The 14,426-nt window shown below is 37.5% G+C and overlaps 2 protein-coding genes across 3 annotated transcripts; one reads left to right on the top strand and one right to left on the bottom strand.

Moving 5' to 3' along the window:
- The first annotated feature begins 8,697 nt into the window (after positions 1-8,697).
- Positions 8,698-10,485, top strand: LOC148864109 (high mobility group B protein 7-like). Of its 2 annotated transcripts, none has more exons than XM_088977429.1 (8): positions 8,698-8,916; positions 9,208-9,290; positions 9,397-9,445; positions 9,562-9,672; positions 9,787-9,844; positions 9,947-9,991; positions 10,091-10,177; positions 10,288-10,485. In XM_088977429.1, the coding sequence occupies exons 1-8, from the start codon at positions 8,813-8,815 to the stop codon at positions 10,336-10,338; spliced, it is 588 nt and encodes a 195-aa protein (XP_088833555.1). In that variant the 5' UTR covers positions 8,698-8,812; the 3' UTR covers positions 10,339-10,485. The 2 variants fall into 2 exon arrangements, with proteins under 2 accessions (XP_088833555.1, XP_088833557.1); XM_088977431.1 differs by having other exon boundaries at positions 8,725-8,916; positions 9,095-9,290.
- Positions 10,486-10,579: 94 nt separating this feature from the next.
- LOC148864108 (uncharacterized) lies at positions 10,580-12,895 on the bottom strand. The gene has a single exon (XM_088977428.1). The coding sequence runs from the start codon at positions 12,599-12,601 to the stop codon at positions 10,820-10,822; it is 1,782 nt and encodes a 593-aa protein (XP_088833554.1). The 5' UTR covers positions 12,602-12,895; the 3' UTR covers positions 10,580-10,819.
- Positions 12,896-14,426: the final 1,531 nt, after the last annotated feature.

Genomic DNA, 14,426 nt, shown 5'->3' with positions numbered 1-14,426 from the left:
CGTCTTTGTGCTTTCGCGGTGGTTGTACCTATCACTCTCCTCGATGACTAGCTCACTGCCATCACCAACTAAGCCGAGCTCCGTTCCACATTTAAATGACCAAAATGCCCTCCACGCATGTTTTGTTGGAAGCGTTTACCTCGAGGTTATTCTGGTCATAGAATGGTGTGTGTGAACTGCGAGACAGCGAGAGTCGACTCAACAGTGAGAGATGGTTGGATCTTGGCTGGTTGCCAAGATTGGGGGGATCTCTCCTCCACAGCCCATCGCTGTTTTCCACCCGGACGAGACTCGTTTGAACTCACACGGCCAGTCTAAAATTACGAAAATGTCGTCCATGATTAGAAAAAATCCAAGGAACTACAGTACGAAGAGAGACACGACACTAGAAGGCCAGTTTGGTCATTTGGATCTGTGTGTCGTAGGTTTGTGTCTTTAGCGCCTATGGGCTACGGCCCGTCAGTGTCGTCATTGTCGCCATCTGAGAGGGATAGAGAGAGAGAGCATCCGGCTTCAGAAAAAACGACGTCCCATTGGGGTGGGCCCACCACTGTATGGCCCGTTCTGAGAATTATCACGTGTGCATCAATCTTACGTCATTAGCTTTATGGGCCCATTTTCTGGCAGCCGTCGGATACAAACGACAGAAGAAGCCCAGTAGAAAGAAGGAAGAAGAGGGAAACGGGATCTGCTCCTCACGGCGCCTCACATGCACATTCAGTCATCAACCGTGCATTCGAATCATCTCCCGTGAAAAAAAACTTACAAATACGGAAGATATTCTTAATGCATAGTGAGATGTGTATGTGAGGCGCGTATGAAGCGCCATATGTGAGAGCGGATCCGGTCTCAGAGGGTCATTTTCTTGAGTTTCCATTTGAAATATAAAGTGTGAGACTTTGTTTCGGGAATCAGGAATTTGTTCCCATTTTTCAAGCAAAAGGGTATTTTTAGCTGATCTTTGAATTAGGGCAAAAATAAGGTGGATGTGCGCCCTCTGATTTGTTTATCCATCGCTCTTTGGGAAGAGCCTACGTGGGCAAAATATTTGCCTCTATCCGGTTGGAGGGCATACATCCTACCAAAGCCATTTTATTCTAATTTTAGGTTTAGGATTTAGGGTTTAAGGTTTGAATTTAAAATTTTAAGATTTAAGGTTTAAGTATGAAGGATTTAAAAATTTAGGGTTTAGGGTATATATCTGAAAATCGTGAAATAGTCAGATGGCAGGAGCCAAGTATAAAGTATTCATCCCTACATGGGCCCAAGGAGAAGGCCAATCAAACTAAAAGTTTAGGCTCAGTTCGGAAGGAGTACAAATATAAATATATGCAAAATCTTGTATTTTGTATGTATTTATACTATAATTTGTATTTTTTTCAAATTGAGCCTTAGGCTGTGTTTGGTTGTAATGTAAATTTTTCTGCACTGATGCAAAACTATGATAGTACAAATAACTTTGGTGTAAATTATGATTCATTTTTATTTCAAATTTTACCTTATTTTGTTTGATTGTAGTACAAAGAAGACTTGAAGCAAAATGAAGTAAAATCTAAAACAAAATTAAACGTGAATTAGCATTTTTTTTTTTCATTTGCACTCATATGCATCTATACTAGTGCAGATAAAATTGCACTACAACTAAACGCAGCCTTAGGGTCAGTTACTAAGTCAATCTTATACTTTCACTTAAATAGTAAGACCCCCCTCTACTTTGAAAACTGCTTTACTTGTTGCTAGTTCAGTGTAAAATGATTTTTGAACTTAAGGCCAGTTTTAGGTTTATTCGATAAAAACAATCAAGAGAAAATAAATAATTTGAAATAAGAAAAATTAAAAATAAAAATGAAACAGGAAATAATAAAGTAACAGAAAATTAACAAATTATAATAAAAAAAATAAACGTAAGTAACAGAAAATAAAGACAAAAATAAAATTGACAATAAGAAATATTCTTCTATTATTGTCTGTTTACTTCTACTTTTTTTATTTTTGTTTCCTTCGTTTATTTTTTCTAATTTTGTTTATTAATTACTTTCTGTTTTATTTTCAAAATAAAGGAAGGGGGGGGGGGGGGGGGAGTTTTGCTTTTAACAGGGCAATATGAGAAATTAGATGGGTGTTTTCAGAATAAAAAATCATTCCCAAACAGATATACAAACCGCTCTAACAAAAGGTGCATTAAGCAAAGCAATTGCAAAGTTGGGGCTGTTTTAATAATATGCAAACTACAGGGTAGGTCTTAGTATTTGCGGTAAACGAACGATATAGGGTGACAGGGTCCATTTGGTTCATAGTCAGAATTGGAATAGGAATCGGAACAGTCTATTTGATTCAGACAGGAATGGGAATGAGAATTAATTAGAATTAGCATAAATGAAAATTCCTTTTAAGATAGAGAAAGGGAATGACCATTCCCTCAAATGGGAAAATACCTACTGGAATGGGAATAGGATTCCAATTTCAAATCCCTATTCCAGCGAACTAAACGAGGCCTTAGTAAATGACCCTTTGTTTTATTTCAAAATATAGAATAAATAATAAATAGATAAGTTTAGAGTTAGTCCATTTCATAGACATTTATTAGTTTTTTTGGGGTTTTATTTACCAACACCCCCACCTAACAAATATTGGAGGCACTGAGTTTGAGACCACCCATGCTCTGATACACTGACACATCTCTCTTTCTTTGTTTTTGCTTTTTAAGCAATTACTTGATGTAAACCTAATTTACATGTTCATCATTTAGACTATTATTTAGTTGTTTCATAGAATATAGATGACAATCTTTCTAAGATCATTTCTTTTATTGATCAATTAATATGGCTGAAAAGTGGACCAAGCAAGTTAAAAGTTTTTTTTTTTTTCAGATTAAGATGAATTAGAGCTAAAGGGCCCTCTGGGTCAGTACAAGGGGTGCAACTCGGGTTGCCCAAATTGGCATTTTTTTGAGCTTTGGCATTTGGGTCGGGCCCATTCAAAATTTAACGAAAGCCCAACGCAAGCCTGCCCATATTGCACAATCACTATATAGGTTCACTTTGTTTAGGTTTAGTCGTTTGGCTATAATCTTTAGGGTTGCAAGTCCGGCGGATTGGGCGGGGTTTAAAGTGAAATCTAAGCTCAAACCTAAACATCAGGCTTAAGGCCTAAGCCTGAGGTCAAGCCTGATCTATCTAACTTGGTCAATTGGGATAGGTGGGCCTAGGGCCTATTAGGCCCACCCGGCTAGGTCGGCCAGCTATAAAGTCAAGACTTTAAATATGCATACATGCGTGTATTTGCATGTGTATATGTATGCTGTATGCACATATGTAGTTAGGATGGGCTCAGGCTTAGGCTACCCAAAGGCTAGGCCTGGGCCTATCCAAAAATGGAAAACGCCAGTGTTTTGGACCCAAACCCAGCCGGAGGCCCAACAATCCAAGCCCATTGGATCTGTGTAAAAATTGCAGGTTGGGTTGGGCCTGCCCAAATTGCACCACTATTATTTAATCTGCTTAGTATGAAGTGGCTGGGCTTGGAAAATCCTTTCTTTTTCATTTTTGATAGAAGGATTTTGCTCAGAACCCTTTCTGTTTGTTTCATCGTTATATCAGTTGGTAATCTGGTATAGAGGATGTTCCAGAATGGTTTATTATTTTGGTTAAGCTGTATGAACTATAAAATTGGTGGAAAACTGAGAACAAGGTGATAAAGAAGGCACCAATGCAAGGTCGTCATCGATGAAGCTGCTGATTAGCCATTGATTCACATTCCATAATCCATCCTTCCATTATCAATGTTGAACCCAAAAGGACCAGAGGTCCAGAATAATATGTGGACACACAAGCAATGCAAGTATAGAAACCTTGGTCACAAGCACAACACAACTAGGGATGCAATTTGGGCGGGCTCAGGTTGGGAATCTGTCAAAAATTGATGGGCCCGAACTGAAGGCCCAAACCCAAAGTAGTGTAAAATGCTAGTTCAGACAGAAATGGGAATGGGATTCTGATTCTACTCAACCAAATAGTTGGAATCGGAATAGTCCATTCTGATTCCGATTCCAAATTCCTATTCCCATTAATCAAATGGGGCCTATATACTTTAGGCTGTGTTTGGTTGAAATGCAAATAATTTTGCACTAATGCAAAACTATGGCAGAGCAAATGATTTGAGTATAAATTCTCATTTATTTTGTTTCAAATTTTAGCTTTTTTTGTTTATTTGCGGTGGGCGAATGAAGTACATTAAGACATGAAGCAAAATAAAGTAAAACCTAAAATAAAATTAAACCAGAAATTGTATTTTTTTTCATTTATACTTCTATCCATTTGTTCTAATGCAACACCCTAACACAGCCTTAGGGAAAATCTATGGATACTGGAAAGACATGATACTGGAAGAGCATGAACCAATCAAAACACCCCCTGGATTTTGATGAATACCACCTGATTGGTCAGATTAGTATTGGGCTTGTTATGGGTCAGATATGGTTGATCGCAGCCAACAAAATATCTACCCGGCAGGGAAAGACTTTGGGCTAGATTAGCATTGGGCTTGTTATGGGTCAGACATGGTTGCAGCTACTTTTTTATTTTTTATTTTTTTAGAATGAGGTGTTTAGTTTTATCTGAGAATTAGAATGTCACCGTAATGTATACAGGGCAGTTATACCTACATATCATTTTTCTTGAGATTCACTGTTTATTCAGTATATATATTTTGAGTTTTTCATTTAATTTAAAAGGTTAATTTATAATCGACAATCTATTTCATTTAAAAAATACGGAGAAGTACGGACAGACCCAATGCAGATTTTTTTTTTCACTACAGAACTATAAACATTTAAAATGTCAAAAACCCCATTCTATACACCAATGTTCGCCCATGAATTGACATCAATTCCAAGCTGGCACCCACCTCTATGGGTGGCAAATGAGTGGATTGAGTAAGGGTTGAATATCAACCCACCCATATTGACCCACTAACCCACCATGATCCATCACCAATCCTAGTTAACGGGTCATAACCCACCTTAACCCACCCACATTTGTCCCATCATGTTAACCTTTAACCACCTTCACCCGTACTAACCCACCCACATTTGACCCATCATATTAACCTTTAACCACCTTCACCCGTACTAACCCACCTACCCTTACTTATAAATACAAAAATGGTTAGGGATGGCCCGTATACACAAAATAATAAATTTTGAGAGAATAATCTCTCTCAAGGCTGTCATGTGACAAAAAATGAGTTGGGTCAACCCGTATACCCGAAAAAAGAAAAATTGTAGATAAATACAGACAATTGAAGAAAATTTGCAGAAAATGCAAATATATATATATATATATATATCAAAAAACTGTAAAAAATACAAAAAAAAAATATGAAAAATACAACAAAACTATAGAAAATTCAAAACTTTTGGAGAAAAAATCAGAAAATATGCAAAACAATACCAGAAATTATAGGAAATGCATGAAAATGCAAAAAAAACACCAAAATATTGTATAAATTGCATAAAAATACCATAAAATGTAGAAAAATAGCAAAAATTTTGAAAAAATGCAGAAATTACCAAAAAAATACAAAAAATGCAAAACTTTTATAAAAGTACTTTCAAGTGCTTTCATAAATGTACTTTCATAAAAGAACTTTTATAAAAGCGCTTTTGTGTAAAAGTATTTTTATAAAAGTGCCTTTATGCTTTCATAAAATTGCTTTCGTGTAAAAATGTAAAAGTGTTTTTATGCTTTCATTAAAGTACCTTTGTGTAAAAGTAGTTTTATGCTTTCATAAAAGTGTTTTCATAAAAGTAATTTAGTAAAAGTACTTTTGTAAGAGTGCTTTAATAAGAGTACTTTTATAAGTGCTTTTATGCTTTCATAAAAGTGTTTTCATAAAAGCAATTTCATAAAGTGCTTTTGTAAAAGTACTTTTATAAAAATATTTTTGTAAGTACTTTTATAAAAGTACTTTCATAAGTACTTATGTAAAAGTGATTTCATAAAAGTTATTTTCATAAAATTACTTTATAAATTTTTTTTCGTAAAAGTGTTATTGTATAAAATTGCATGTGAACACAAAAGGTATTAAAATCCATTTTATTTCATTTTCATTAACAAAATGAAAATTGGCATAGTGGTTTGGAAGTGTAATGCAATGTTTGCATGCTAGGAGGTTTGAGTTTGAATCACTATTTTTAAAATTTTTGAGATTTGGTGTGTTTAGGTAGAATTGACTTTGACCCAACCCTTGTTGACCCGTGCGCCCCAACCCATCCTGACCCTAATGAGTACCCTCAATCCAACCCATCACCCTAACCCTTTTCCACTGACCCTAATGGGTTGCTCGACCCATATTAACCCATCAATAGATTGGGTGGGTCAAATGGGTTGGGGTTAAGATTGCTTGCCCTACCCACTTCAATTGTATTTTGGGCCTAAAAATTATGACCCTGGGCTGAACCATCATTCTCCCTTAAAAAATGGGATTCACACCATTAAGTTTTTTATGGAGCCTTTTATTTGATGGGTAGGACTAAAATACCAAAAAAAAAAAAAACATCATATTTGGAAAAGTTGTAACAAATGAACTGGTATTAAAAATGTGGTAACCAATCATGTGATATTTATTAAAATTCATGGGTGGTGGGTGGGTGAGGTGTAAGGTCAAAGGTCTTTCAAAATAGGATCCGACAGAGGGATATTCAAATCTAAACAAAAAATAGGATTAGATTTCGATCAGACTGGATAATTAGGAAACTGAATTAGGAAACTGAATTAGAACCATTAATATAGGCCCCATATTTTTTGAAGTAGGTTTTTTTCTTTTAATTTGTAAGTACCCATGTGTCTAAAATTTGCACTTTTTATGAGGGGAATTAACCATTCTCACTTATTTTCACTATAGCAGAGGCTTCTATTTGAAAGAAAAACCCAAAATGATGAGCTATTTTATTTTTGGAGAACCTGTCAATCCAGCTGACCAACTTGGACCAGATTCCAATTCAAGTTTTAGCATATGGGCTTTGAATTGGACACGATTGGGCCTGATATTCTGCAACTTGGTCTGGTTAATCCAAGCCCAACCCAAAGAATATAGGTTAGGTTGAAGTGTGGATTAAGGACAAGGTTGAAAAGCATGGACCCAACTTAATTTTGGGTTGTTTAGGGTTGAAGCCTCGGCCAATCGAACCCGACTTAATTTTTTATTTGTATGTATAAATATTATATAAACATGTATTTATTCATGCAAATATTCTTGTACATATTCATCCACGTATGTTTGTATTTATGTATTTATGTATTTATATATGTATCTATATATCATTATATATTTCAACAATTTTAAGTTTAAAGACAAGGAATTTTATTATTCCGAATCATGATAATGTATTCTTATACATATAATAATGTTAAAATTGAATCGATCCCAACCCTTGAATTTAGGAAATAAAAATATTTGACGAAGGAAGGTAGAGAAGTAGGCCCAACGCAAGCCCAGCCTGAGATACTTTTGGTTGGGTTAGTATTATTGTCTTAGGATGGACCTCAATCCATCTAACCCGGCCCAGCTTGAACCCCTAGTAATGCCAATTATTATTATTATTAATTAAGAAATGTCTTTGGTAGGAATATGGAATCCACCAAATTGTGTAGATTCTATGGTTTCGGGGGCCCACAAAATCATTAAGTCCACCAATTTTTTAAGTGGCAAGATTGGCCCAAGCCCAACTTCGTAAATCGCAAGGCTCGCCGAGGGGCTCATGGTTCGGTTAATCGAACCGTGGGCTTATTTTTGAAACTGAGCCAGGGTTATTGGTTTTTGGAAACCGGTAATCGAAATTGAAACAAAATCAATCGGTTAACTGTTTGGTTAATCATCAATTTGGTTCGTCGGTTTTTTATAATTTACATTATATTATAAAAAGATATATAAATATAATAAAATATTAATAAAATATATAAAATATTATATATATATATATATATATATAGAGAGAGAGAGAGAGAGAGAGAGAGAGAGAGAGATTTATATACATAGATTTATATATATAATGCATATTTATTAATTTATAAATATGTGTATACTGGTCAATTCGGTTAACCACCGGTTTTATATTTTGGTTAACTGGAACCGAACTGGTACCTTTGATTTTTATAAAATATCAAATCGAAACTGAACCAACCGGTTTGATAACCAAAATTTTGATTCAGTTTTATCAGTTTATTTGGTTAGTTCGGTTTTTCTTGCTCACCCCTAAGGCTCGGTCCTGGTCCATGATTTTATTCCCCACTCTGGTGGAATGGTCTATTCAGCTCAGTCCATATATTTAATATTTCTTTAGAGTCTATAGTATTCTGGGTCTAAAACCTATTGGGCCATCCAAACCCACTACAACCGGTCCAACCCCATAACTTGGACGGTTGGCCCGCCTCCGCGTAATCAATGAAACCGGTCGGTTTGTCGTTCAATTAAACATGAACCGGCGCCAAAAATTTCAATTCTTTCCCGTGGTATAGCAATTGGTTAAGCGGGAAAAGAGAGAAAAATTAAAAGCCGATAAAACAAATCTTTGCCGTAGAAATGAACAGAAATGGACGGTCTCTAACAAGCCAGCTCATCGATCCATGTCGAATTCTTCAAATCTTCCCGCGGTTTCGTGGCGCCAATAAAAAAATTTCGTTTCCTTGTTCTGCTTTTAAATTGCCACAATATTCGAACAATCGAATCCCAAAAAAGGGTTGCTGGTAAATCCGTCGTCTCTCTCTCTCTCTCTCTCTCTCTCGTTCGCTAGCTTGGTCTCTCTGAACAAAACATGGCGGGAGCTTCGTCTAAGTCTACTCCGAGAGCAAGAAAGAGAGTCGAAGTGGAGAAAAGTACTCTGAAACGTGCCAAGGATGGGAGCGCTTTCACTAGATGGTGGGGTTCACCTTTTTAATCAGTAGTTCATCTATGATTTAGTTGTTCTGTTCGTCTGGGTTTTTTTGGGTTTTCAGAATGTCTGTTTCGGAGGCCTTGCGGTTTGTTTCTGTACATCTTCATCTATTGTTTCTCGGTTTCTGGGAGAAAGTCAATGTAGTGTTTTGATAACATGCAGATCTGTTTTTTATGTCACTACATTGTTACTAGCACTATTCAAGTACAGAGCATGCGGCAGCTTCTTAATTTTTACTGGTGAATGATGAGAGTTGGGTTTCTGTTGATTTACAGTGAAGAATGTAATAAAGATGTCCCCGTGGTGCTTATCGACATGCATAGTTGTAGCCTTGATTCTAAGATCAAGATGAATTTGGGTACTTCCGCGCATATTTCTTTTGCTCTTCTTGTTGAACATCTAAATCATCTAAATGGGAGTCCTTGTTTTCTTTTATTTATTAACCAGTTTCGTTTTCGTTGTAGACGCTCAAGTTGTGGAAAGAGTTACTGAAGTTAATAAACCTACAGAAAAGTATGATTTTTGCTCGTTTCTGTTTTATTTTATTTTATCCTTGTTTTAATAAGGATGCCATTTCTTTAGATTTAATCTGGGATTTGAGTTGTTTCTGACTTTCTGGTTTTTAACAGGAAGAGGAAAGCAGTAGCATCAGAGCCAAAGACAAAGAAAAGTAAAAAGGAAAAGAAAGTGAAGGATCCCAACATGCCTAAGCGTCCTCCAACTGCATTCTTCGTCTTCATGTAAAGGACTCTCTCTCTCTCTCTCTCTCTCTCTCTCGCATACTTGTTTTTCAGGAGATGCTTATTACTGGCTTTATTTGAGTCTCTTTCCTAATTGCATGGTTCTGATTGCAGGGAGGAATTTAGAAAGGCATACAAAGAGGAGCACACAGACAACAAGAATGTTTCAGTGGTATGATTGTGGCATGCCTTTAGCCTCAATGTTTTATCTGCATTTGTTTTCTTTTGGGTGTTTTGAATTCATTTTAAAATCTTGATGTAAAATAATAAATAGGTTTCTAAAGAAGCTGGAGAGAAATGGAAATCAATGTCAGATGAAGTGAGTGGATCATTGCTTGTCACTTTTATTTTATCTTCTGTGTAGTATCTTCTTTTTAAGGTTTATGGAAAATTGATTTGAATTTTGTATTTGGCTCAGGAGAAGAAGTCTTACTTGGATAGAGTTGCAGAGCTTAAGGCGGAGTATGAGAAGGCCATGGAAGCCTACAATGCTGGAAAGGAAGATGTATTTCTTTTCCCTATTAACATACTCTGAATTATTTGCTTATGATTTTTCTCATTTTGAAGTCATTATATTAATAGCTTATTGTAAATGCCCGTTTATTTCCATGCCAGGAACAAGGAGGCTCAGAGAGGGAAGAGGAAGAAGCGGAAGCAGAAGAGTAGATTATAAGGAAGATACATTCATAGGGGCCATTTTGAGTAACCTTAAATGTATGGGTTGAGTGCCATCTGTAAATGCTTAAACCAGTTGTGATCATTGGGTTTTGTTAGTGGAATCCATTTCATAATAGCAATCCGATTTCAATTCCACATCCTCTCTCTCTCTCTGCAATGATTCCGTTGAACATGCCCATAGATGGGCTCTTCGCAATTCAAATGTAACGATTGGCTACTAATACAAGGGTTTATGTAATTCTTATTTGTGAATAGCGTCAATAGTATTGAGTACAGAGTTAACTAAATTCCCTATCAAATCCAACGGACTGCTTCCCTTCAAAAACAAGCAAACAATAAGTGTAGTAGTGTATTCAGTAAAAAAAATAAAGGATTTCAGTTATTATGAAATAGAACTCTAATCTGATTTAACAATGTTGATAGGGCATGAAAAATGCCCATTGGTAGTTGGGTCAGCATTTCACTGACCCTACTCTTGTAGGTTGCTTATCTTGCAAGGTGGCATGGGTTTGTCACATAAGCATTGGTTGTGGGCGTAAGCAGCCACAGGAAAAATGTTGAATGGTCTCCCTTGTGGTATCCTTCCACACAGTCTGTTTGCCCTGAAGCTTGCATGTTTGAGGCTCTGTAAGCTTAGAAAGCTGTCTGGGATCTTCCCACTGAGTGCATTGATGGACAGGTCGAGCCATTGCAACTTTGGTAGCTGGCCTAAGCTTGCAGGGATGATGCCCTTAATCTGGTTCCTTGAAACATCAAACATTTCTAGTTCAACCAAGTTTGAGATTGAATCTGGGATTTGACCTGAAATTCTGTTGCTTGCCAAGTTCAGCAGTTTCAAACCTGAACCTTCACTGAACTCTGAAATCTCACCCGTGATTTGATTGTTTGAGATGTCTACAAGCTCCAGAAATCCGATCTTGTTAGTGTCTAAAAGCGTTGATATTGGCCCATAGAGTTGATTTGAGTGGAGATCAATAGAGGAAAGCGCATCTGGTAATGCAATCTCCGAAATGTTCGACCTCAACTGGTTGTTTGCGAGCTTGATCTTCTGTAAACTTGACATGTTTGTGAAGAAATTTGAAAACCCACCTTGAAGAAAGTTGTCAGAGAGGTCAATGGAGTTAAAAGAATCTCGCTTTGCAAAGCTTGGGAGAGTTCCGTTGAGGCCACAGCCAGCCAGGTGCACGTCTGTAAATTCTCTTCTACTGATCCAATCGGGAACGTTCCCTAAATGGAGGTTGTTATAGGACAGGTCTATAGACAGCAGAGACGGGAGCCCCTTTGTAAGGGCTGGTAAAGGATCTGAGAGAGCATTTCTGGACAAATTAAGGTACCAAAGCCTCTGTAACCTTGGAATGGAGGCTGGTATTTGACCAGAAAGGCGATTTCCACTCAGAGAAAGGCTGCTAAGTGCGTTTAGGTTGCCAATGTTGTCAGGGATTCTTCCTGTAAGTTGGTTATGGCTCAAAGAGACGTCCAAAAGATTGGTCAAGTTACAGAGGGAGCTGGGTATCTGGCCTGAGAATTGGTTATTGGAGAAGTCAATGAATGTCAAGTTCTGAATCTGTCCCATAAAATCTGGGATTGACCCAGATAAATTGTTGTAACTAAGATCAAAATACTGCAAATTATGAAGGTTTCTGAAGGTGGGTGGTATTGGACCTGCTAGGGAATTCTTGGCTAAATTCATCTGGATGAGGTTTCTGAGGTTTCCTAGACTCGGAGGAATCTGTCCATTCAGATGGTTTCCATTTAATGATACAGTCTGGAGAAGAGGCAACTGACCGAGAAATGAAGGTACAGACCCTTGCAATGCGTTGTAATCAAGGACAAGTTGGGTGAGACGGGTAAGCTTTGAGAGGCTCTCTGGAATGGGCCCTCCTATTTGCTTCATCCCACTTATCACCATCACCTCCAGGAACTGTAGGCCAGCCAGAGAAGGGGACAGCGTTCCCTTCATGTAAAGGCCACTCTCTCTATCTGAGGGTCTCTGCAACTGCAACCCAATCACTCTTCCTGCTGTGTTACACTGAACACCTTCCCAGTCTCCTCCACAGCAATCCTTACCAACCCATGACGCTAGAATATCTGTTGTGTCCTTCCAGATTCTGGATTTGAAGCCAAGAAGTGCAGCTCTATCTGCTTCCGAGCAAGCTATGGTTTGTGCACCTGTTTCAGCTAGGGTTTCTGAGAGAACAGCACAGAATGAAAAGGCGAAGACGAGATTGAAGACCCATTTCTGTTTCTGCATCTTGGGAGGTGGGTTTCGATCGGTTTGAGGAGACCACTGGAAAATGTATGAGATTTTTGAGGAGGGAGCTGGGTTTTGTCCACTGAGAACTATGCTGCCTGGAAAGTTAAGACCCAAAAAAAGAAAAAAAAGGAAAAGCTCAAAAGCTCAAAAGCTGATTTGGGTTTCTTCCTTCACGTAGGGTGGAAGGTACAATGATGAAAACCGAGTGAAGAAAAGGTGAAGAATCATAATATGGTTGGAGGTTTGAACGAGGTCTGCTATTTATAAGAAAGGAAAAAAAGAAACTGAAGCCGAATTACCTGCTTCTTGTGTTCTTTTTTAATTTTGTTCACAGGTAATTTTGTGACCGTTTGATGAATCACGAGGACTCCAATTATTTTTGAACGTTGGAGCGCTTGGGATTCAAAATTCATTCTCTTTACAATCCTCAGTAAACGTGAATTCCATTGGTTTTGTTTGACTCTGAACCAGTTACCATCATTTCTGATTTCCTCCATGTTTCTCAGCGATCATGACCATCTGATCTGTCTTTTATCTGTATTTCCAGAGTCCTGATCCTCAAACGGAAATCAATCTAATTGTTGGATTTTGTCTACGTAATCCTACCTTTGCCGAATCTAAAAAATGTTATCCAATCCACAGCTTTACTGGCTGACAAGATGAAACGAAGAAAACAGAAAAACGGTTGTCTAGGATAGAAGGTCCCAAACAGATAAAACACATTTTTGTCAAAAGCTGACAAAATAGAATGTGCCCTTTTTTTGATTTATGTAACCCCATTTTCTCTTCCAAAGATATGAAGGGTTTGCTCTAAAGCATGCCTTTTTACAGGTCCCACCTTGTCTGTGGGCTGTGGCGCGTTGGATGAGCATCTGGGCTGCCTGCAATGGATTAAAAATTTAAAAGAGGTGTAGACAGTAGAGCAACATTTCATTAACTCTTCCAGGCTCCATCCATACTTCACAGGTTATTTTGAGCAATCTTAACATAGCAATGTCCTTTGATACTGAAGAACCTTCATAGATTAGATTTGATCCAAAAGCCCTTAATTAACATTCTCTGTGCAATAGATCCAACTGTTCCAAACTGTTCCATTTCTTCAGTGTTGTCTTGGGTAGAGGAAAAAAAAAAGAAGAATTCATACTCAAAAGCTTCAAAAGCACATGGGGAACATTCCTGGAAGAGGGGGAGAGACCTCTTCTCTCTTCTGAGTTCTGAGTTCTAACAACACCATAAAAAAAAGGGGGGAAAAGAAGGAAACATTTCTAATCTAAGGGACCAGACTCCTTGTCAGATGCTTTTGGGTTGGTCAGAATGTCGGCCACTATGTTAGGGCTAGCCTCTCTACCTACAAATCTTTCTTTCTTTAGTACATATATAGTATAGTAGGTCTAAATGGGTTAGATATAGCAAGGAGGCCTATTAGCAGAAATGGGTGCATTAGAAATCACTTTCCAGCTATGATTTGGGGGACATCAGCTAGTGGTTTAAACCCAGACCATCTCACACTACACTCCACTTTGCTTGGCTTTGGTGAGAGGTCAATGTAGCAAAAAGGAATCTCTTGTTTGGGGGCAAAAGATGCTATATTTGTATAAATTATTTTTGTTATACAAGGTTGTCTGAGCTAATGGGAAACAGAAAGCCATTCATTAGAGGAAAAAAAAGCATTCTTATCCTCTACTAGTTCATGGACAAATTGATAAATGGGGGGATTCCTGGCCCACCAAGCCAAATCCATACTCTAATACTCTATTTTGGATAAAACCAGCTAATAGAACAGAGTATTCTATTAGGGCTGCAAATCAATCGGATAGAGGTA

This window comes from Nelumbo lutea, chromosome 3 (genome assembly GCF_056320005.1).
Source record: "Nelumbo lutea isolate HS-2025 chromosome 3, American lotus-T2T, whole genome shotgun sequence".
Classification (NCBI taxonomy): Eukaryota; Viridiplantae; Streptophyta; class Magnoliopsida; order Proteales; family Nelumbonaceae; genus Nelumbo; species Nelumbo lutea.
Note: the sequence above shows the minus strand (reverse complement) of the source record. Positions and strands in the feature narration are given on the sequence as shown.

Excerpts from the sequence above, each read along its gene's own strand:
- LOC148864109 (XM_088977429.1), top strand. The coding sequence starts at position 8,813 with ATGGCGGGAGCTTCGTCTAAGTCTACTCCGAGAGCAAGAAAGAGAGTC. Across the intron at positions 9,446-9,561 it reads GTTAATAAACCTACAGAAAA|GAAGAGGAAAGCAGTAGCAT; the intron begins GTATGATTTTTG and ends GGTTTTTAACAG. Across the intron at positions 9,845-9,946 it reads ACAACAAGAATGTTTCAGTG|GTTTCTAAAGAAGCTGGAGA; the intron begins GTATGATTGTGG and ends AATAATAAATAG.
- LOC148864108 (XM_088977428.1), bottom strand. The coding sequence starts at position 12,601 with ATGCAGAAACAGAAATGGGTCTTCAATCTCGTCTTCGCCTTTTCATTC.